The sequence below is a fragment of the Acartia tonsa genome, chromosome 13, assembly GCF_053477335.1.
Source record: "Acartia tonsa isolate MP-2025a chromosome 13, ASM5347733v1, whole genome shotgun sequence".
Classification (NCBI taxonomy): Eukaryota; Metazoa; Arthropoda; class Copepoda; order Calanoida; family Acartiidae; genus Acartia; species Acartia tonsa.
In genome coordinates this window covers 32,897,883-32,921,041 of record NC_137272.1, presented here as the reverse complement: position 1 = coordinate 32,921,041, position 23,159 = coordinate 32,897,883, and the positions used below count along the sequence as shown (strand labels likewise).

The window sequence follows — 23,159 nt, the reverse complement described above, 5'->3', positions numbered from 1 at the left end:
ATCATTACCAGAATGTCCGTCCGTCAATTTTAAACATGTTGATTTTTTACATTTTTAACAACTAATTTTTATGTGATCCAATTATCCGATTGTTCTGATTTTTGGTATACTGATTCCTAGGAAAACAAGGTACATTATTATAAGCAAAGCAACTCTATAATTAAGTCCTAAAATGTAAGTATGTCCAGTCCATAAAAATTATCCTGTATCAAGAAGTTTTACTTGCAATTATGCTTTGACTCTTATTCATTTATATTCAGATTTTTCAGTTCTGACACAATACAAGTGTTTTTGTCCTACCGTTTCAGAGCTTCGCTTTTATTGATGTTATCATTCTTGTAAACAGCCGGGTTTAAATTTGAGGCTTATGCGCGGCTGAGGCGTGAATGCCGAGCCCTACCAAATAGATTTTTGGTAGATTACCAGATATCCAGACTCGAACTGTGCATATAAAATTCCGGACTGGTCTATTGCGAAGGTATGATTTAGAAGCAAAATAGCAGAAATCCTACTAACTTTCTTTAAAATAACGACTGCAAGATCCAACCGTTTACTAGACCTTACTGGACAAACACACAGACTTAAAATTCTACTACCAAAAGTGTAAAAATGCATACAATTTTTAAAAAATCTCTTTAAATTACCGTCAAATACTTTACGAAAGTCAAACCAACACAAATTAGTACAAAAAAAGAGATAATTTTAAAAGTTTGAAACGGATCTTACAAGATAAGACAATTGATGATAAATTGATACACACCCCATAATGATAAAAACCGGTTATAAAGTTAAACCTTCTCTTTAATCCAAGAAAAATACTGAAATATTTTGAACAAACGAATAAATAAGATACATGGTTATAAAATTTTAGATACCAATGTAGTTTACAGTCCAATGTCCCACTCCATCCCTGGAAACAAATACAATAGATCACATCATTTTTCTAAAAAAATTATTAATACAAATTAGGAAGCTTTTTTAAAGCCATAAAAAATGACGCCATACTAGCTTACCATTAGTTAATTAAATTGTATACTGGCCTGCCATTGGTAATTTAGTCTGTGTATTGACCCTATTGTAGAATAACAGACGGACGGTCAGACTCGTGATTATAGAGCGGATTTGCTATATATAATAAAACAATTGGTTATACAAAATAACTAATATATTTAAAATAAGCACACAAACATTAAATTAGTAAATAAGTAATAGCAAGGGGTTGTCGGCTCTTGGCCGCTCACAGAGGGGGCCACAGCTCGGGGATAAAAGGAAGATTGGCGGTTGCAATGATAACTGCGCACAGAGGCAGTTATCGGGCTCTTGATGCTGGAGGGTCCAACTGAATCAAGATACAAAATACAACTGGCTTAAAGTGTGGTGGAGAGAAGTAAGCTGGCTGGCAGGCATACTGGTGGGCTCTGCGGGGGAACACAGGGACAGGATCATATATTCTACAGATATTCCACACTATCATTAATAATTTGTTTTATATGACGTCATTGTTTGTATAGGCACTATAAAGAGCTTAAATAATTAAGGTTCGAGAAGTATTGCAGCAAGACTTGAATATGAGGAGGGACATTCAATTCTTTAGAGTTACAAGAATATATACAGGTTTTAATTAAAACCAAAAACTTTATTTTATTCCAACTCCAAACGTATCAGAGTCTAAGATGGTTGTAGTTTGAGTGCCTGACTTTATATAAGTAACTCCATGTTATAAACTGTTGGAAATTTCATGGTAAAGTCGTGCATTACGGGGTTATGTTGTTTGTATTAATTGGGGTAATGATAGAATGGATTAATGATTATTTACTCAGCCTAAGCTCAAAGTATTAATTATGTAATTCACATATATTCTTTGAATATTATTTGATAATTAAGATCAAATTTTAAAATTATTATTCAACCATTTTTTTGAAATTAAACTTTTTTTAAGGTCCTGATTTTCTGGGTAGCAAGCCTATTTCTGTCTGCTTTGTGGTAAGTCTATAGGTCTTCCTGACCAACTGACAGCCCAACAAAAAATAGTATCAAACTTCAATTTTTTAAAGAATAACAAAAACTATATTTTTCATTAGAGAGAAGCTTTTAAAAGAAAAAGATGAACCATAAAAAATATCATAGACAAACCAAGTTTCTTTCCTTAAAAAGCCTGTTAAGCAATAAACCCCACACCCCTTCCTCCCTATCTAAAAAATAAATTGAAAATAAAGAAATGTTATTTTCTTCGAAACCCCTCACCCTTAATTTTCAATTTCTTGCAAAAATAAGGGGAGGTGTTTACAGTGCTCAACAATCACTTTTTAGGAATACGCCCATTGCAAAAAAATACACAATAAGGAAAATTTACTCTATAAGTGATACAACAGAAACAGATTTACACTTTTTTCAAGTAGAAACTTGAATTTAAAGACAGAAACCGCTACTAAACTTTAAATACCTATATGTATTATTTTTTGGATTATGAAAAGCGAAAAGGTAAATGTTAATGATTGCCCCCCACGGAATAGATAATTGTCCCAGAAGGGTTAGAACCCTCCCCAGAAATAGGAGAAAAGCTACTGTGAGAATACGACGAAAACCTTTACTTCGTTTTCTTTCCATTTTGTATTATTTTTTTCTAGCGTGATACTAATTGTGTAATTATATTTTAGAAATGGGCGGATAAAGAAGAAGTTATAAGAAAAAAGAACATGCTCAAAAATAAAAATATTCAAGTATACTAATATTTTACATTAACCAACTGCAAGTTATTAGTTTCAGTCTTAAGGCAAATCATTGAAATTTATTTTGATCCAGTAATTTTAGGCTGATCAAATGAATATATTTTTCGTTATTGTTGACCCTGTACAACTAGATTTAAAATCTTTAAGTCATCAAACCTTCAAATAATTTATTGTATATTTATAAAATTAATGGTCCGCCAGGAGATTTAAACCTCTTTTCCCACAAAAATTACGTGTCTTCTAGTATCCAAAGTCTTTTAGCTAAAGATAATGGGGTAACAAAACTTTGGGTACCGCTGTTAATTTACAGTATTATTTTGATAGGTAGAAGAGGATATGTCCAAAGCAGCGAAGCTGAGAAGAAAACAATTGGAAAAATTAATGAAAGCTGTTAAGGTATGGTATTCATATAATTTTGAGGTTCAGCTGTTTTCGAGATTTCATAGCAAATGTGTAAATAATAATTTAATGACATTATATAACAAAGATTGAAATAGAGGACCAAAGAAAATTAAGAATGACGAACATTATCAAAAACGTAGCTTAAATAAGTCAGTATATGTGTAAATGTATTTCCAATGTAAAGATTAAAGAAAAGAAATTTAGGAATTTTAATTTACATAGAAAATTCAATAGACCTGGTACAACGCCATTCTATCCTTTATTTAAAGCTGCTAAGTTTTCCTGTTGGCCGATTCATATTGAAAAGGATACATTTACGGTGCTTAAAATCTACAACAAGTTTAAAGGAAACCAGCAGGATATAGCATATTACATATGTTTTTTTTTCAATTTATTTTGTTTCTACCTTATTCGTGGTTGATTATAAGGCAAAGGAATAAAAGAACTAACAAGTTTACTACTGCTTCTACGTCTTGTACGTGACATTATTAGAAAAAAGACACATCTTATTATTATACACAGTTAGGAAATTTCAGACAAAGTTCATGCTATTAAAGGTTTGGTTACCTGGTGGATGTTACTTAACCTGATATCCTTAAAAAATAAAATTTAGAAATTGAAGGGTTTTGATTATATAAAAGACATGGTATACTAAAATGTAATAAAATATTTCAAATACAAATATTAGGATTATTAGTAAAATAGACTATACTCAAAAAACGCCTATTTTATCAAATGCATACTATGTTTATACACATATTTTTAGAAAACACCCTATTTTTTTCTAGCAATCAATAGATTAATACTATAATATAAGCCTGAATCTAAAGATCTCATAAATTGCTAGTCCAAATTAGATGCACCTTTCAAGAAAGCTTTTACCTTCCTCGTCATCCCCTAGATGCTAGTGGCGAAGTAACTAGTAATTATATATTTTAATTGAAGCTTTTTATAGTGCCTATAAAAAATGACGTCATACAATACAAATGATCAATGATAGACCAATACATACATTAAACTACCAATGGGAGGCCAGTATACATTTAATTGACCCATGACATTACTTCATTTTTAATGGGCTCTAAAAAAAATCATTTTGTTTCATAGATATGTCACAATTTTAAGTAGTTATTTATCTTGTATTAAATGATATCAGTCTTAGAGACACCTGTCAATTACGGGCAAGGATGCTTTCCATGACACTCTAATGTCTGGTCCCAAAACCCAGGATAACTGAGGGGAGCCAAATCTCTCCCTTTTCCTCCAAACACTCGGGGTATTAGGTCAAATAACACCCATCAGTCAACCAACTCTTTGATTGCACAACTTTATCTTATTTTTAATTAAGGTATAATTGTTAGTATAAAACCACTCTTGCTATTTATCTGACGTTTTCTGAGATGGGAGTTTTTTGAGATGACCCTTAAAATGTAAAATTTTAAGATAAGTCTAACTATGATGTAAAGATTAAATATCTACTAATATATTAAATAAATATTTGGATATTTTAAGAAAAGACATTTTATAAGATATAAAATATGGTGTTCTAAAAAACTGTTTAATTAAGAAATTTTGCTATAATTTTAAAATGCTTTTCTATAATTAGGGTCGGTGTGTACGTCCGTTCGTCCGTAACTGTTAGCTCTTTTCGCTAATTTAGAAATGTTAGAATTGTCCTATTGATTTCAAACTTAACACGATGATTCTTTTAACAATTAGGTACAATTTAGGAAGCGTAGCAACTCTCTAATCGTTACCAGAAAGTTGGTAGGTCCACTTAAAACATGTTTGTTTTAAACATATTTAACAACAATATTTTTTATGTGATATAATTATCCTATTCATCTTATTTGTGGAATACTGATTCCTATTACAATAAGGTACAGTGTTATAAGCATCTCCATAATCAAGTCCTATAAATGTAAATATGTCTTTTATCAATATTCTGTTTATAAACAATTATGCAATAAATTTACTTACACTTTTTTTTTATAATTAACTACATATATATGCAAAAGAAACAATTTAAACAAAAAAAAAATAACTTAAACGCATAAGCACTTCCAATTTTATAATATTTAAAATATTAAATTTCAGATAAAATGTAATCTTATTTTGTAAATTTGAATGTATTTTAACCCTAAGGCATATTAGGACTAAAATCATAAAATATGTAGGAAGTTAAGTAAAACTTAATTCTATTTGATTACATAAAAATCTTAAGACTTTAATCCTTTGCTTTTTATTTGATTATTTTAAAGTTTCATAGATTTTTTGTATTAATAAGTCATAGCATAAATTAATCATTATATCTAAAACTAGCGGCTGCGCCCCAAGCATCTAAGGGCTCTATATTCAAAGGGATACGAAGGAAAAAAAATAGCCTATAACCACCTTAAGACCTTTAAGAATCTTCACTGTAAAGGAGAACCATATTAGATCAGTGGTTAGCGAGGACCTTCGCTAAAGACAGAAACAAGCTTACTACTTTATATAATAGGATAAAGATAATAGAAATAATACCAGGGCTCTGAAGCCGCGCGTCAGCCGCCTGTAAGCCTCAGGGACATCAACCATTTGCAACTTTAAGAATCAGCTGGATGTCTATACCTGACCAAAATATGGCAATACTTCTTTTTAAAAATTTTAAAGCATCCAAACGGGTTTAGATTTTATGCTTAGTCGCGGTTGACGCGTGATTGCAGAGCCCGAATTAATACGATGGGTTAAAGGGTTATAAATAAAAATCGGGGAAATTAAAGTTGTCGGTATATAAAAAAGATCACTTACGGAGTAGCTTCGCCACTAAAAATAATATCTTTTCTATTTTTTTTCAATTTGTTTCATATTAAATTTCAATAACAAAACTGTCATAAAATATATTTATCTTGTATTTAAGTAACGACAATTCATTTTAAACAAAATAATGTGTAGTAGTAAGTTTATTTTTTGGTTGTCTCTTAAAATCTTTCTAACTACTGAAATTCCGGGATGATTTTAGTTTTTTTTTATTCTTTGGATAGTTTTAGGCTATTTTACTACCAGGTGCTTCCCCTTGAGTGCTAATTGAAAATGAATCTCCTTCCTTAAGTTTTAGATTAATTGAAAAAACGAGTGCGAGAGAATTCATTTTTCTTTGCATAGCCTGGCGGCCCTAACCCTACGGGGCTGCCTATTATCCAATTTAACCTGATCTATAATAATAAACCAACAAAAAAAACATCCCTCCCACCCTACCTTAAATTTAATTGAAATAAGAAAGGGGGAGAGGGTTTTGTACTTGAAAAGGCACTCTGAAAGAAACCCTTCCTTCCTTAAATGCTAGATGCGCATCCGCTAGAATTGTAACTATATTTCTGACTTATTTGTTAATTGTTGAAAATATGACGAACAAGGTCAAATTTTCATACAGAAGCAAAAAAAAACAATTTTAAAATAACGAATTTGTCGCATGTATTTGATGTATGATTGAAATAATAGAAAAGAAGAAACATTTTTTCAAAGTAGTGCAGCAATTGAAGTTCAAAATGTCCCAAAAAATGGATGTTGGTAAAATCATAAAACTACAATGATCACGAAACCTTGTTAGCTAACGCAATTTTAAGTTGTCATACATACGGTCAAACGTAAAAACATTTGTAAATTATATAGTAGTTGCGCTTCTATTAAGAAACTACAGATAGTAGATAATGAGTAAGACTGATACGACAAGTAAGGCTTATAGAAGAGCCTTAATAAACCTTCAAATATCAAATAAAATATATTTACACAAGCAAAGCTTATTTTTTTTTTGTAAAATAAGGATACAAATAACATAAAAGGACAAAGCAAGTTATTATAATAACGTAAAAATCGAGAATGTACACATGGGTTAACATATAATTAATGGTTTATAATGGCGGCTATTCCCCTAGAAGCCTTCATTGGCAATTAATGTGTGAGAAATCCTCCCCCAAAATAGTTAAAACCGTCCCTGGACCTATATGAAGCTTGATTATAAAATGGAACCTTATTGGTTCAGCGGTTAGCGAGAACCTTCGCTGCAGACAAATAAAGCTTTCTACTTTATCTAATGTCTTACATACGTATTATTGACATTTAATTATTTTTTAAAAGACTCTTTTTTTTGACCGATTTTCGGGAACGCATAACGTTATACAAATGACATAATGACACAAAAATTTGACCAGACTTATAAATCAATGTATTGTAAAAAATGTATGCAGAGCTGGATCTTTAAATTATTTCAATGGTGCGCCAAATCGGGGTGCGCAGAATTTCAGCCAATCACAGCGCGGCATTTCGTAAAGTGCTGTGCTCTCATTGGTGGAAAGTTGGCTCACCCCCATTTGGCGCACCATTGAAATAATTTAAAGATCCAGCTCAGATAGACAAATAGGTAGACAGATAGAAAAGATTCCACTAAAACCAGAACTGCGAACCATTTCCAAGATATTAATTAACAATAATTTTAGAGCCAGTTACCCGAGAAGAAGTGTTATTTCAAGTATGACAAACTTATTGTTGATACGGATGTTTATATCTATAACGAGGTAAGAGAATGACAGGCTAACGTACAAGGTAACAATAAGAGTAGACGACAGGCGATCATTATTAGATTGATTAGAGAATTTTCACCAAAAAAATCAGATCTCAATCAGATAAAAAAAATAGCAGAAGTTAATTTCAGACATACATATGCCATTGTACAGGGTGCACCACATAAATCCGGACTTTTTCTTATTTTTAAACAAATAAACATAAAATCGTCAATTTTAAAGATTTTATTGAATTTTAAAAACTGGGAAGCAACCTAGGTATATGACTATTAGAATTTTTGATAAAATGGCCGCCAGCCTCAATCACCGCCTCTACCCGCCCCCTGAACCGCCCGCCGACCTTGGTCACCATGTCCCTGTTCAAGCAGGCGAAGTTCTCCATGATAGGAGCAATTAGAGAGGTCTTTTTGGTATGGGCGCGTCTATTGGTTCATGCTTTAATAGCGCTCCAGGCCCAAAAGTCCATTGGATTAAGATCAGGGCTGCTGGGAGGCCACATCTCCTTAAGGAGTGAGTAACAGCAGGATCCAAATTAACCCATCTTTAAAGCTACCCTATGACACGGCGGCTCTCATTTGGGCCACAGTTAAGCTAGAACAACGTTTTATACCTTTTTAAAAATGGCACGAAGATTAAGATAGGGTTATCAGCGCAATACATAGTCTAAAACGAGGTTCAAGGTTCCATATGGGCCCCTGAAGTCATGAACCGAGAAATTTTCAAGATTTTTGACGTTTTTGACATCTTAAAATCTACCACGATCCACTTTGTCGGAGTACTACAGCCAAGTCAGCTGGGATAGAGAGCTCTAGTCTTTTCTAGTGTTTTCACTAGGTATCTGATAGTATCTCCAGCAAGTTTCATTAGTCCATCTCACCTACAGATGGGTTGAGTTCAGATTTAGTAGGCCCAAGTCATAAATCCACGGTAATTTATATGCGCAATTCGAATCTGCCTTGTTGAACATATGCGCGGCCAGCTCGGCGTACACGTCCTCCATCGTCCAAAGATTTTCATGGGCTAAAAGGTCATTACCTAAGCTTTTTATAGTGGGGTCAAACGTCCTGATTGGTCAAGTAGTTTTGGCGCTATGGCCGTTTAAAAAAAGTCCGGATTTATGTGGCGCACCCTGTATATAGATAGAAAAGTTTCGCCTAAGATTGATGATTGATTGATTAAACATGATGATTTATAATTTTTATTCTTGTATAAGACAATTAATTAAACTAAGAATAGACACTTTACTGAACCTTTACTTACTTAATGAAGAGATTTAGGTAGGGAAGGGATTAACAGGGATGCAAGGATGTGCCAATCAAAATAAAATTTCGTCTATTCTCAGTTTTTGTTTATTCGTGAAACACGTAGAAAATTATCGGGTGGATTTTTTTGAATGGCGAAAATAAGTAAGCAATATATTGGCGCTTTCCCTCGAAGTGCCTAGTCGAGCAAAACCAACCTGCCTTATTTTGAGAAAACAAAGACGTTGGGGGTAGTTTATCCTTTGTTTGTTTATTACATAGTAGTACTTTAGGTCAGATTGGGTTAGGTTATATTGAGTACTGTATAGGGAACAGCAGTAAAATGTTGTTATGCATATAAACCTCAACCCTTACTTTCTATTCATTCAAAAATGAGGATGGTTTTCAGGGAAAACACAGTTTGCATGTAGATAATGTTTTAAGAGGCTTGAAACTTGGTTTATTTGATAGAAAATTATTTAATCGTGGAGTTACCTATCCCTGTAACTCTGGAATTAAAGAAGGGTTTTATACAAGTCTAGCTTTAGACTAATTAAAGGATTAACTCTTTTATTCCACATTATTCAATCATTTTAGTATTCTACTAGCGGCTACGCCCCTAGAGGCCTAAATGGGCACTTGAAGAGGGGGAGATGAATCCCAAAACCAATTTTTTTAAAATTTAAATTTAAAATAAAGTTAAAATTTTTTTTATGGGGGGTAGGGGGGGGGGTCGACATCTCCTCCCACAACCCCATTTTTATTTTCAGTTTCTAAAAAGGATTTTTTTTGTGCGATTTCTCTTGTGAGGGTGGTACCCCCCCCAAAAAAAAGATTTATAAACCTTCCCGGGACCTATGAGAAACTACCCCATTAAGGAGAACCCGATTGGTTCAGCGGTTAGCGAGATCCTTTGGTACACACAGAAAAACAAACATACAAACATCCTTTTACTTTATCATAAGGATTATAGCAGATGGTAAGGACGTCCAAGGGGAAGGTAAATGAGTTTTTAGCCCCCAGGTCTCCTATCCAGATTTTTGTCCCAGTCCCCTCCAAAAGAAATTAAGAATAAAAGCTTGGACATCATTGAGATGCATTTATGTAAAATATCGCTCAGGGCTGAACCTATCACTCAACAATTTTCAGAAAAGATTGTATGTATATTAGGGTGGATTTTAGACATTTTTTTTCTGAGACCAAAGCGGGGATTTGCAAATGATTTTTATGAGTATATTACATCTTTGGATGATTTAAAATTCATCCTAAGTCTTAAAACCGCTGACGACCAAGTATTCAATTGTATTGCTATTTGTAAATGGGTGTCAAAAAATTTTTGAAACAGAACTATGGCTTCATGGTGCTTCCAGGAAAGGCATTGAGGAGTAGAATCAAGAACTTTTGACCGTTTCAAAAAATCTCGTTCCTAGCCTGAGAAAACCTCAAAAAACCGACAATTCTCAATAAACCTTTAAAAATGATGTTTTTTTGGTCATTTCTAAGGCTGGGAACGAGATATTTTGAAACGGACAAAAGTTCCTGATTCTTCTACTCAAGGCCTTTCCTGGGAGCACCATGAAGCCGTAGTTCTGATTCAATAAATTTTTTATTTTAAATCTAAGGGTGATAGGGATTTCAATGTTTGGGGGAAACCGTCGACATTTTTGATAAATTGTTGGACTACAATATTAATAGGAGTATTAATTGGTATTTGTAGGCATTCTACAGGAAAATTAATAATGTTTTGTAACTGTTATTATATTCCCAGGGAGGTAGGAGACAATAGCAGAGACAGAGGGGACAATGGGCTGTTAATCACACTAGTCCCCCAAGGAACACAGTAATAGTGTCTGACTGATTGTGACGTAACAAAAAAAATTAGCCAATGAGAGGCCGTTATTGACCAATGGTAAAATTTATAGTGGCCTCTTTTTGGCTAATTTTTTTTGTTACGTCATAATCAGTCAGACACTATTACTGTGTTCCCCCCAAGTTTTATAATAACGTTTTCTTATTTTTTGGCTTAACAACTTTGGGGACTTGATTCATTGATAATTAAGTTGAGTGTTAAAACGTTGAAAACACTGATTTTAATCTACAGAAAGGGTAATTTTGTGTATCATCATTTGGGTATCAATTTATCAGCCATTGTCTTAGCCCTTATATCCCTGGGACAACGGACTTTAAATTGCACTAGTAAACAAAATAAATTTTTTAACCGCGTTATTTAAATCGTTGGCTCAAAATCTTTTAATACTTTTATTGTTCAGATGACGAGTCAGATTGAGAGACTGCCCAAGAAAATATTCGGATCTCAAACAAATCTGCAGGAATTTTAAGGATCTATCTATCTATATATCTTTCTATCTATCTATTTTTAAACAATTATTTTACATTAACTGATTTATTAATAATTAATATCAAGTTCTCATTAATTTAAAAACATTAAATTTTGAAGGCATAATTGTCCTGAATATTAAGATGAAGACAACCTGGTTGATTTTGTAGATTTAGTTTTGACAGAGTTGTCAGGTGACGTAGATGGCCTGCTAGATTTTGTAGATTTAATTTTGACATTTTGGTCAGATTTTGTTTTGACCGAGTGGTCAGGTGACGTAGAGGGGCTGCTGGATTGTTGCTTGTTTGCTCCGGTTCCAGTTATAATATTGTTAAGCCTTGAATTTTTAGTTGAAATATTTGACTGCACACGTGAGATGTCTGATTTAGCAGCTGACATCTCTGACCTAGCAGCTGACATTCTGGAAGATAATGTTGACCTTACAGCTGACACATCTGCGGAGATTTGTGATCTAGCTGCCGACATCTCTGATGACAGAGCTGATTCATCAGTATCTACTTTCTCAAAAATATTAGACGATTCAGTTGAACTTTGGGATATGGTTGCAGATTTTTTGGTAGATGTCGCTGCTGATTTGTCTGATTGTCTGGAAGAAACTTTGCCATCGGAGCTTGTAGCTGATTTGTTATCAGATTGATGAGTTTCCAATGATAGTTGACTGACACTGATACTATCCTCTATTGTTGCTGTGTAGTCACTAAGTGGCTCTAAAAACAGTTTACCACTCTGATTCTCATTTTCTCTGATAATCTTGAGAAATTTGATGATAGACTTTGGCTGAGGCAAAGTATTTTGATTATATTTGGACAAATGGATCAAACGTCCTTCAGGATCTAGAATTGCTAGAGAGCGGGGTGAATGATGAGTGTCAGGACCCAGAATTCCCAGAGCATGGCACAGATCCCCTCCTACATCAGCTATCACGGGAAACTTTAAACCACGCAGCCTAAAATTAACATTCAAATTATTACATTACCTTAAGAATATAAAAATAGTTAAAGTTCGAAAGAAATGGATTTATAATTACTTGGATGTTGCACAATATTTTCTTGTACTCTAATGAAGTGATACTCCCAGCTGGATAAAAAACAATACCCACCATACACTCTATTTTCTATATCCCCTTCCCTACTACTGGATGAAGGAACTGACCAATAAAGGGAGTCCTTATTAGCAACCTTAATTAACGACAAATTTTCTGATTTTAATATATCCACGTATTCTACTATATCCATTCCAAAAGTATAATTAATGATAATCTTACTTGTTTGTCATCCAAGATCTTAGAGAAATATTTGATACAGTGGCAACTCCAATGATTCTTGCATCCAAGCCCCTATGATAGAAAATATATCATAGAAAAGTCAGTAAAACGGCTGTAACTATACTTTCAGACAGGGAGGTTGTTTGGACAGTTTTTTTTACTATAGTCCAAAGTTCATAGTAACGTTTTCTTTAAATCATTTTGCTCAACAACTTTGGGGACTATTATTGAATTTTGATTGTTTTTTTCATTAACTTGAGTGTCCAAAAAATTCAACTTCTAATTGTAATCTACAGAAGGGATGATTTTGTGTATCATTGAGGATGTTTATCAACTTATCGGCCATTGTCTTTTCACATTAGATCACTGACTTTTAGAAATTAAACATTTACCTGAATTTTTCAAGATTATCATTGAAGGCCAACACATTTCTAGCTTCAGCATTTGTAAGATTACTGTCCATAACAACAAAAACCAAATATCTGCCTTTATATTTGCCAGTGTCTAAATGTATAAATTTTAGACCTTCATTGCCACGCTCATAAACTGCAACACACGAAGAAGCAGCCACAATTTCATTGATTGGGGCAGATCTACAAATTATTGAACTATTCACTGAAGATTTGGTAGACATTTTATTATGTTATCAGCGCGAAGAAAATGAAATTACTAATTTTAGAAGATTTTTTTCAAAATGTTTTCCCTGATTTTTTTCATAGAATTAAAAATTATCGCAAAACCTTGTATTTTACATTAATTTGGATATAACAAATAATAATATAAAAAAATTGAATTTTACTGGTGCTGATACTTTATTATTATGAAGATTAATCCATCGTCTAAATCAAATCAATTCTATAATTTTCCAGGTATTGATGTGCCAATAAAATTGATTATTTTCCAGTATGGCTTCGAAGCCGAATAATATTTGCTGGATTAGAATAGGTTCAGAGCCATACTTAAAATCATTTATCGTATCGTATTACAGAAATTTTCTATGAATAATATAAATAAAAAATATAATATTGATTTTACAATCCGCGGAAAGATGTCTATAATACGATGCGAAAAATAGCTATTATTAATTGATTCTTTACTCATTTATTTTGTAAATAATTTTAGGAACTAAATCTAAATTCAGAGAATTTTTTTATATTTTTTATGTACAAACAAACATTGCTTAATAATTACATTGAAATTATCTTTTTATTCAGTCCAAAAAAATAACACAATTTGGTAATTATGAATAAATTTTGATATAGCTTTGAAAACACTGCTAAACAAAATAATATGATTTAACTAACTATGAATTCTCTTAGATAATATAAACTGAAAATAAATAAATCCTTAAAACAATTGTTGAAACAGGCCTTGGAAGGGGATAGATACAATGAAAATAATTATAACTTTAGGTAAGCATCAAATATCAGATATTTATAAGGCCTTTTTTAATACCACCAATAATGTTTAAAAAGCGAAGCTTTACTAATTAGGTTCGGTCTGTCCGTACGTATGGAACGGATAGCTTTTTTGTCAATTGAGGCATGTTAGAATTCTCCGAACTTTATATGGTTATTCCTGTAGTAGTTAGTTTAAAAGCGAAGCAACCGGAATGTCCGAACGTCCATTTTAAACATATTGATTTTCTAAAACTTTTTAACAATACATTTTTATGTCGTATGAATATCCAATTGTCATCCTTGTTACATAAAATAAATCCTCCCCAGGAAAATAGCTTAAAACATGTCTAATACGATGCTTAGGTCTTTTCTATGGAGAAACTTTTCATAAATTTTCACTATAATAATAGAAATACATTCTGTAGAAGCGCTGGAAAGTGTCATGTGTGACGTCATAAAAATACGTCTAAAAAGAAGTGATGAGAGGAGAAATAGGATAGAAAACCCATAAAAAGAGATGGATAATAGACGCATTTCTATGACGTCACACATGCCACTTCCCAGGTCTTCATTCTGAAATATTTATTTATTCTCAGATGGAGTAGAGTACCGAGCAGTACCCTAAAACGGGGAGCTTCTGTTGAGTCAATTCTGGATAAGATTCCATACAATACAGATATGGTAAGTTTTATTAAAATTATTTGGTATTTAGTAAGGTTGGGCTGGATACATATTTGGCCGGATGCCGGATATCTGGCTGATTTCAAATGCTGGATATCCGGCCGGATACCCAGATATCTACATAGCAAAAAAAAATTTCTCATAATCTGGTGTTTTATTATATGGCCGGTTACCTGCTGATCGCCGGCTCTATTTTTGGATTTCTGAAATAAAATTTACATTAAGAAAAACATTTTCTGAAAAATGTTCTTCTAGCTTCTAAAATAAGAAAATTACAGCCATTTAGAATTGTAAAGGCAGGGATTTTGGTCATATAATATATAAGATTACATTGCCGGATATCCGCCCGGATAGTTTCAATAACCGATATCCGGCCGGATATTGAACATGGCCGCATATCTAGCTAAACCGGATATCCGGCCCAATCCTAGTATTTAGTCTAATAGACTCACTTGGGAAGATTTGGACAAAATAATTACGCAGGTCCCTAAAAGTTTTATTACACTTATCTCTATAAATTAAACTAACGGCTACGACCCTAGAGGTCTCTAGTGGGCCTTTAAATGTTTAGTTGTGATTTCTCTTGGGAGGATGGTTGTACCCTCCCCGACGATAGTTATGAACCTTCCCGGAACCTATAAGAAGCTACCCTGTTAAGGAGAACTTGATCGGTTCAGCGGTTAGCGAGATTTTTTGGTACAGACAGACAGACAAACATCATGTTACTTTATTATTAGGATGGACATAGAATATACTTACTTTCATAATAATCCTCAGTTGAGGGATGGGGGGAAAGTCATAAGGGGAGAAATATTTTATCAGGATATGTAAGAACCTCTCACAATATTCATTTAAATGAGTAACAATTCAAATATTTATTTTTGGAACATATTTAATATTTGAATTGAAACTGGAATATTCTAAATCTTTAACTGTAGCCACATAAATGTATATCATTATTTCAAATAATTGTTCATTCAAACTTACTAATATAACATGGATGACAATAGCCATAAGTAGCAAAAGAAATCAATTTAATAATGTTTTATATGTAAACTTCAAAACAGAAGAATTAAACAATTGTAAACGAAATATTTCTCACTGAATACCTTTTTTTAACAAGATTAAAATAAACTAGAGGCTGTGTCACTAGCATCTAGGGGAGGGTTGGGGGTAATGACTTAGCCAAAAAACCATACCAAGAACTATCTTTAGATTCATCCCAGGATCTTTATGCATCTATCTTAAAAGTAAAATAAACCAACAAACAAAAAAATTACTGCTTTAAAATGAGTTTTAGAGTAAATGGGAAGCTCTTTTTAGTGCCTATAAAAAAGGGGATAAATCTAAAATCTTTTGGCAGAAGTTTCCCATGTCAGTCGAGATACTTCGGCCAAAAGTTGTTTAATTTATAGGCACTAAAAAACGCTTCAGTAAATGCTCACTGGTCAGCAAAATATCAACACAACAAGGATGACAACATCCATAAAAGCGAAGTACTGAAATGGTAGGACAAACGGACATTAACACTTATATAGTGTCAGCAAAATTGTGAGTAAATTTGTTGAAAAACTGCTTGATACAGGATAATGTTTATGGACATACTGACATTTTTTGGACTTGATTATAGAGTTGCTTCGCTTATAAAATTATACTTTGTTGTCCCAGGAATCAACATATCAAAAAATCAGATCAACAGGATGATTAGATCACATAAAAAATTGTTGTTAAAAAAGTAAAAAAATTAACATGTTTAAAATGGACGTAATGATTCTTGTAATGATTATAGAGTTGCTACGGTTTCTAAATCGTACCTAACAACTACAGGAATCACCATGCAAAGTTTGAAATCGACAATTCTAACATGCCTAAATTAACGAAAAAAGCTAACCATGTGTGACGAACGTACGGACCGACTCTAAATATAAAAAAGCTTCGCTTTAAAAAAAAGCCCCGATTAATTCACTAACCCTTATGAGGGACAAACGGCCATGAAAGCGGACAGATAAAGTGAATTTTATAGTGGCTAAAGCGTTTTCGAATCTTATTAAATTATCAGCATCAAAAGAACACCATAGAAATCTATAAAAGAGTGAAAACAAATAAACATAAATTTTAGATTCTTCCATGACCATAATTTCTCAGGGAGTGAGGGGACATTGGGCTGTTTATTACACCAGTCCTCAAAGTATTATGATAAGTTTTCTCATTTGTTGGCTTAAAAACTTTGGGGACAGACCTTGAATTTTGTTTAGTTATGTTCAGTGTCCAAACCTTTCAACCACTAATTGTAATCTGCAGAAGGGGTAATTTTGTGCATCATAAAAGGGGATTTACATCAATTTTTCGACCATTGTATTCTCTCTTAAGATTTCTGATAATTTAAATTTCAAGCAAATAGATTTATTACCCTAGAAGTTCAATCAGACAAAATAATCCAATCATCTTGAAAAGGGAATTTCTAGCAGACAATGATTTTTGTTTAAATTTGCTCCTTTAAATTCTTATGCATATCGTTAGAACCGTTATGCATAAGAATTTTCTACTATTAACACAAGCCGCGCAATTTCAATTTTAAAAATATCCGCATTTTTTTTTGCACACCCTTTATGATTCCATCATAAAACGACCATTTCTTTTTGTAATTTCAATAATCAGGGAAGGAGGGGACATTGGGCTGTTTATTACACTAGTCCTCAAAGTTTTATTTTAACGTTTTCATATTCGTTGGGTTTACAACTTTGGGGGCTTGTATTGAATTTTGATTGGTTGGTTTATTAAGTTGAGTGTCCAAACGTTTCAACCACTAATTGTAATCTACACTAGGGTAAATTTTGTGTATCATCATTGGGAATGTACATTAATTTATCGGCCATTGTCCAGATTTTTGTTAAAATTTGATAAATTGATCCTATATGATTTAAGCATAAATGAAGGACGAAATTTTTGATTTATCTTGAAGCTTTTTATAATATGTACTAACCAATGATATGGTCAGAATTTTCCTACACCGTGATCCTATTGTCCAATTAAGTGATTAGGGATCTAAACTTCCTATATTTATTTTCTAGCATAACCATCTATCTATCTATCTATCTTTCACTTTATTCCAGGTTTCAAATTGAATTCTTAACTCAAAAAAAGCTCCAAGAAAAAATGCGAAATCAAAAGAATTTTGAAGAATGAGAAATTTGAAAAGAAAGTAACATCCATAATAGTGAAGCTCAATTAGTCTGATGGTAGAAATTTCCTATTATATAAAGTGGTAATTTTTTTGTAGCTAGCCACTGAACGATATGGTTCTCCTTTATAGTGAAGCTTGTTATGGTTTCTAGGAAGGTTTAAAAGCATATTGGGTACCACCATCCTCCAATGAGACATCGCCCCTAGAGGCCTCTAGGGGGCGTAGCCGCTAATAGAACATAAAAGAGCACAAACAAAGTGTTATAAAACGAAATATTTCTTAGAAGTCCTAACAATTTTTTTTTGAAAAATGTCTGAATACAAAATAAAGAATTCATATTATACTAAGACTTTAGTATAGTAGTGAAATAGAATTAAGCCATCCCGAAACATATGCGAATCTTCACTAAAAAGAGTAACCCTTTGGTTCAGTAGTTATCTCAAGCCATTGACAAATAAATTTTACAACTTTATATAATAGAAAAAATTTAAGTAAAGAAAGATAAAAATGGAAGCACTTTTTGAGTTAAACTAAATTGAAAAGCAAATATATGGGAATAAATTTAGTTCAAACATCATTGAAATTAACTTTTCCACAAAATTTGTAAAGAGAAATTTACATGAAACCTTTTTTTACATTTAATATTCTTTATGAAATTAATAGAATAGAATTTATGTTTTAAATTAACTTTATTTCTTATTATTAACACAGGGATAAGACAATGGCCGATAAATTGATGTACAATAAATCCCTGATGTTAATACACAAAATTACCCCTTCTATAGATTATAATTAGTGGATGAAACGTTAGGACACCCAACTTAATAAAGCAATCAATCAACATTCATTAAAAGTACCAAAAGTTGTTATGCCAACGAATAAGTAATCTATAATTTAAAGTAGGATGATGTCTGTCAGTAACCACTAAAGTGATTGGGCTCTAGTACAATTCAGGGAATATGCCTACTGGTCCTGGGATGGTTTTAGGCTAATTAAAAAAAAAAGCTTTTTAAAACCAAAATTAATAAAGGGAGGTCGACAAACCCCTTCCCCTCCCCGCCCCAAAAAAATTCTTTTTAAATCTAAAATACGAAAAATTAGGTTGATCAAATCTCTTGGGGCAAAGCCTATAGAGGCTAGAGGCGAAGCCGCTAGTGTTGTTATAAAACCTTGGGGACTAGTGTAATAAACAGTCCATTGTCCCTTCTTTCTATGGTATGACTGAGTTTGAATATGTAATTACTCAGGGAGGCTGTGTATTGGTTATTAGAAATGAATTAAAATTGGAAAACTTTGAGTCCAGGTAGATGGTATAGCCAACAAGCAAAATAAATCTAGAATAATATTTGGGGGGGAAGATAAAAAGTAATTTTGTTGTTGGTATACGCTGCTTTGAGTCAAGTTAGGCCAGATTATATTGGGTCCTTTTATACGCATTTTATTATATGTATTCTATTATATGCGTATGTCTGCTCAATCAGAAACCTCTAAAACATTCCGTACAGCAGATTTAGAAAAAAATCTTAGATTGGACCCATTAAGCCTTTTTGACGGAAAAAGGGGTGTTAAGTTCCCCCCCCCCCCTGTCTATTCAAATGTCTCATGAATTTTGTATTTTGAAGGAAGCCTATAAAAAATGACGTTATACAATACAAATGACTAATGATAGGCCAGTGTACATTGCAATTGACTGTTGATAAAATGTATATTTGACTATCATTGGTCATTTGTATTGCATGACGTCATTTTTTTTGTAGGCACTATATGCTACTTCATTTTGACGACAATAATTTACTTACATAAAGAAAACCTGCGATCTTGGCTCAACATGTAGCGCATCCGCTCGTCGCCGGGAGGTGATAGGTTTGAATTTCGGGCAGACACCGCGTCATAATTAAAGACTTTTAAAATGGTTTATACTGCTCCTATGTCTGGTGCGTGACATACCGTAAAATACCTCGAAAGGGCGAGGCTGATATCCGGAACCAACGCGTCCAGGTCCACCAGCCCAGGATAACTAAGGAGAGCTGTAACATCCCCTTCTCTGTCCATTCGCCCGTACTGGTGAGTGAGTGACATAAATAGTAAAAGTAGGGGGAATGCCTTGGCCCATAAACAGGCGCAACTCACTACCATGCACAGTTAGGACTTCTCAGACAAAGGTCGTGCAATCAAAGGGTTAGTTGTCTGATGAATGGTACTTAACCTAATACCCTTGGGTGTTAGAGTATCGCATCGCATTACACGTGTATGATGCTCTGAGCTGGATCTTTAAATCGTTTTTATGGTGCGCTGAATCTGGGCGATTCAGAGGTGAACTGTAAGTGCGCTGGTGGTGAGTCACAGCGCACCTATAAAACATTGATTTTTAAAAGATTTTCGGCGCAGTGTTTTTAGATCGCTTGCGCACTCACTAAAATATCGATCCGCACCAGTACAACTTTATTACTTAAGGCGTGTCAGTAAGGTATTTTATATAAAATGCCGTGTCAGTATGGTATTTTATATAAAACATTAATATATAATTTATTTTAAAAATAACTATAAAAATGTTTTCTCGATAGTTTTGCAAAAAAATATTAAAGTAATTTAAAAAATATTCATTTATTGCATATGATTCACCCCGATTTGAACCGTCAATGCCACTCGGTGAGTGGCATTGGTGCGCCGGTACAGCGCCACTGCCCGATCCAAATCGCCCATGCAAATTTGATTTAAAGATTGGTATTTAATAATTTGATGGTGCGCTAAATGAATCGCCCCGGTTTAAATCATCTATAAACGATTTAAAGATCAAGCTCTGGATTCTCTAGATGATCACCTTAATCGAAGGAGAATCCCGCCCTCACGAGGAACATAAAGAAAGACAATACATTTGTCTTGATTATAAACAGTTGTATTACTTTAGGACACTGGACTCCAGAGGGGTGGCAGCAGCAGGATGTCATTGGAATCTGTCAAAGAATCTGAAAACAAGATTTGAGAGACAGGATAATTCAGGGTCCGATTTTGTACGGCACATACTCTTTACATTTGTTTTTTCCCTGAGTTTTGTAATAGTTATTTCTTGCATTGTGTTATAAACGGCTTTTCGCGGATATGAAATGTACCATTATAAGATTAAAACCAGTTGTTTTGGCCCTGAGATGCCAAAGGCACGTGATAAGAAAACTGGTTTTAATCTTAAGATTGTACATTTTTATATTAGTGGAAAACTTGATATAATACGATGCTAGACATAGATTTTTTGTATTGATGAGAACCGGTTCTAATCCACCGCTTTCGAATGAATACGAGAAATAATTTTCTTGTATTCATTCGGCATCTCGGGGCTAAAAAAATCTTGTTTTAATCTTATATTTGTACATTTTATATCCGCGGAAAGCTGTTTATAATACGATGCGAGAAATAATTAATATCAATTTGTAAAATATGTAATCTAATGTAATTTATTTAATATTTAAATTAGTATAAAATTATTATAATTTGACTATTAAACCAACATTTATCAATATAATGTTTGTAATTTGTTAAAAATAATGTGCATTTATACAAATAAATCTATTGATTTTAAAAATGTTAACGTTTTTAATTTATAAAGTGTAATCATTGTCCGTTTCTTAATTTCGCCGTTTTGTAACATTCGCTGTTTTGAAAATCGTCATTTTGTATTCTCTCCGAAGTTCGTCCAGCCATCCGTGAGCTGCGATTCCGCCCGCTGCACTAGAATACTATTCATTTTGTCGGAAAAAAACTGCTGCTGAGCCCTGATGAAGATGACCTTGTGGTTAAATTTTGTACAGCACATATTTGGACACAAGAGTGTTGTTCATATTTTTGATTGAGTTTATGTACTAAAATATACATTACTAGCGGCTTTGCCCCAAACCAATTTTTCGTAATTTAGATTTCAAAAAATTAATCTAAATTTTTTTTTTTTGGGGGGGGGGGGGTTAGGGGGTGTCGTACCCCCAAAGAAAAAAGTTATAAACCTTCCCGGAACCTATGAGAAGCTACCCTGTAAAGGAGAACCCGATCGGTTTAGCGGTTAGTGAGATCCTTCGCTACAAACAAACAGACAAACAGACAGACATCGTTCTACTTTATATTATAGATAAAGCAATTTGGATCATGGAAAGAAAAAGAAGTAGCGTGAAAAGCTACTTTGAAATTACGACGAAATCCGCTACTTCGTGTTCTTTCCATGATCCATCAATTCTTAGAATAGTGTATTAATTAAATTCTTAGAAACAGTATGAAAGTGATTTTTTGCCCTTGTACTTTAAAATATGAGTACATTTAAGGTCTATTGGGTGCCATTTGGATAAAACCTTAATTATTATAATTATCATAAATTCAAAAGAAATTTAGGGTAAAATCCCTTTCGTGGCAACGCACCTTAAGTAGCGATTCGTCGTATTTATTTTAGGTTAGGTTAGGTTATATTGGGTTAGGTGATTGCCCCGCAGGGTTAGAGAAAAGCTACTGAGAATATACGAAGACACGCCCCTTAAGAGGCGTTGCCACGAAAGGGACTATATTCGAAATTTATAAAAAGTAGTAATTGGAATTATAATGCATTTTATGACGTACATAATTATACATTAAATAGAATTAATATAATTGAAGCTTTTTATAGTGCCTATAAAAAATGACGTGATGCTGGCCTACCATTGGTCAATCAAAATGTTTACTGGCCTGTCATTGGTAATTTAGTCTGTGTATTGGCCTTTCATTGATCATTTTTATTGTATGACGTCATTTTTTTATACAGGCAATATAAAAAACTTTAACGTAATTTTATTTTTAATGGTGTTTTTTGCCTAATATGTAATAGGAAATCTACTCTATGACTCACACTATTCGCTATTTGGCTGTTACTTGTGTTAGATGATTAAGAAATGTTTTTTTTAGATAGATGAATTAAGAGGGATCTTTTTTGCTTATTATTCATAAAGTTGTGTTAGCATTTGTCAAATGCGCTTATACATATGGTCAGAATTAGGAACAGCTTGACTTAAAGAACGCATTTGACTAAACGCTAACATACAACTTTAAAAAAAATTACCCTCTCTAAAAAATCATTTTATTGATCGCCTTTTGTCTTCTGAACTTGACTGTTGCTAATGTCTATAATCTGTATATATATCAAAACATCTCTGGTCATTTTTGTTCTTGCTAATTCTAAATTCTATAACATATAATTTAAAGACATTTATAAAAAGCAAAGAAAAGAAAGTAATTTATTTTCAAAGTAAAATATTCATAGAGCACATTAGTTGTTGTTGAATTCTTTTTGTGATAGTATTGGAAATTAGGGTTTCATAAATTTATTTCAAT

The 23,159-nt window shown here is 32.9% G+C and overlaps 2 protein-coding genes and 1 long non-coding RNA gene across 3 annotated transcripts in view; 2 read left to right on the top strand and 1 right to left on the bottom strand.

The window, feature by feature from the left end:
* Window positions 1-11,297, top strand: part of LOC145335260 (uncharacterized) — a 32,885-nt gene extending 21,588 nt beyond the window's left edge. The window contains exons 7-12 of the mRNA XM_080180998.1: window positions 1,539-1,614; window positions 1,940-1,983; window positions 2,658-2,720; window positions 3,054-3,125; window positions 7,607-7,684; window positions 11,202-11,297. Of these exons, the coding sequence (XP_080037124.1) occupies window positions 1,539-1,614; window positions 1,940-1,983; window positions 2,658-2,720; window positions 3,054-3,125; window positions 7,607-7,684; window positions 11,202-11,270 (402 nt within the window). The 3' untranslated portion in view covers window positions 11,271-11,297. The remainder of the gene's footprint in view (window positions 1-1,538; window positions 1,615-1,939; window positions 1,984-2,657; window positions 2,721-3,053; window positions 3,126-7,606; window positions 7,685-11,201) is intronic.
* Window positions 11,298-11,319: 22 nt separating this feature from the next.
* On the bottom strand, window positions 11,320-13,249 carry LOC145334911 (uncharacterized). The gene is made up of 3 exons (XM_080180541.1): window positions 12,947-13,249; window positions 12,555-12,626; window positions 11,320-12,236 (listed from the first exon to the last, which is right to left on the bottom strand). The coding sequence occupies exons 1-3, from the start codon at window positions 13,186-13,188 to the stop codon at window positions 11,408-11,410; spliced, it is 1,143 nt and encodes a 380-aa protein (XP_080036667.1). The 5' UTR covers window positions 13,189-13,249; the 3' UTR covers window positions 11,320-11,407.
* Window positions 13,250-13,374: 125 nt separating this feature from the next.
* Window positions 13,375-21,219, top strand: LOC145335259 (uncharacterized). Its single transcript, XR_013885185.1, has 4 exons — window positions 13,375-13,431; window positions 13,923-13,966; window positions 14,551-14,635; window positions 20,728-21,219. It is a non-coding gene; the product is annotated as an uncharacterized LOC145335259 (long non-coding RNA).
* The last annotated feature ends 1,940 nt before the right edge of the window (window positions 21,220-23,159 follow it).

Bases quoted from the DNA above. Each gene is read 5' to 3' on its own strand.
- LOC145334911 (XM_080180541.1), bottom strand. From the start codon at position 13,188: ATGTCTACCAAATCTTCAGTGAATAGTTCAATAATTTGTAGATCTGCC. The intron at 12,627-12,946 runs GTAAATGTTTAA...TTTCTATCATAG, and splicing joins GATAATCTTGAAAAATTCAG to GGGCTTGGATGCAAGAATCA. The intron at 12,237-12,554 runs GTAAGATTATCA...TGTTAATTTTAG, and splicing joins AGATCTTGGATGACAAACAA to GCTGCGTGGTTTAAAGTTTC.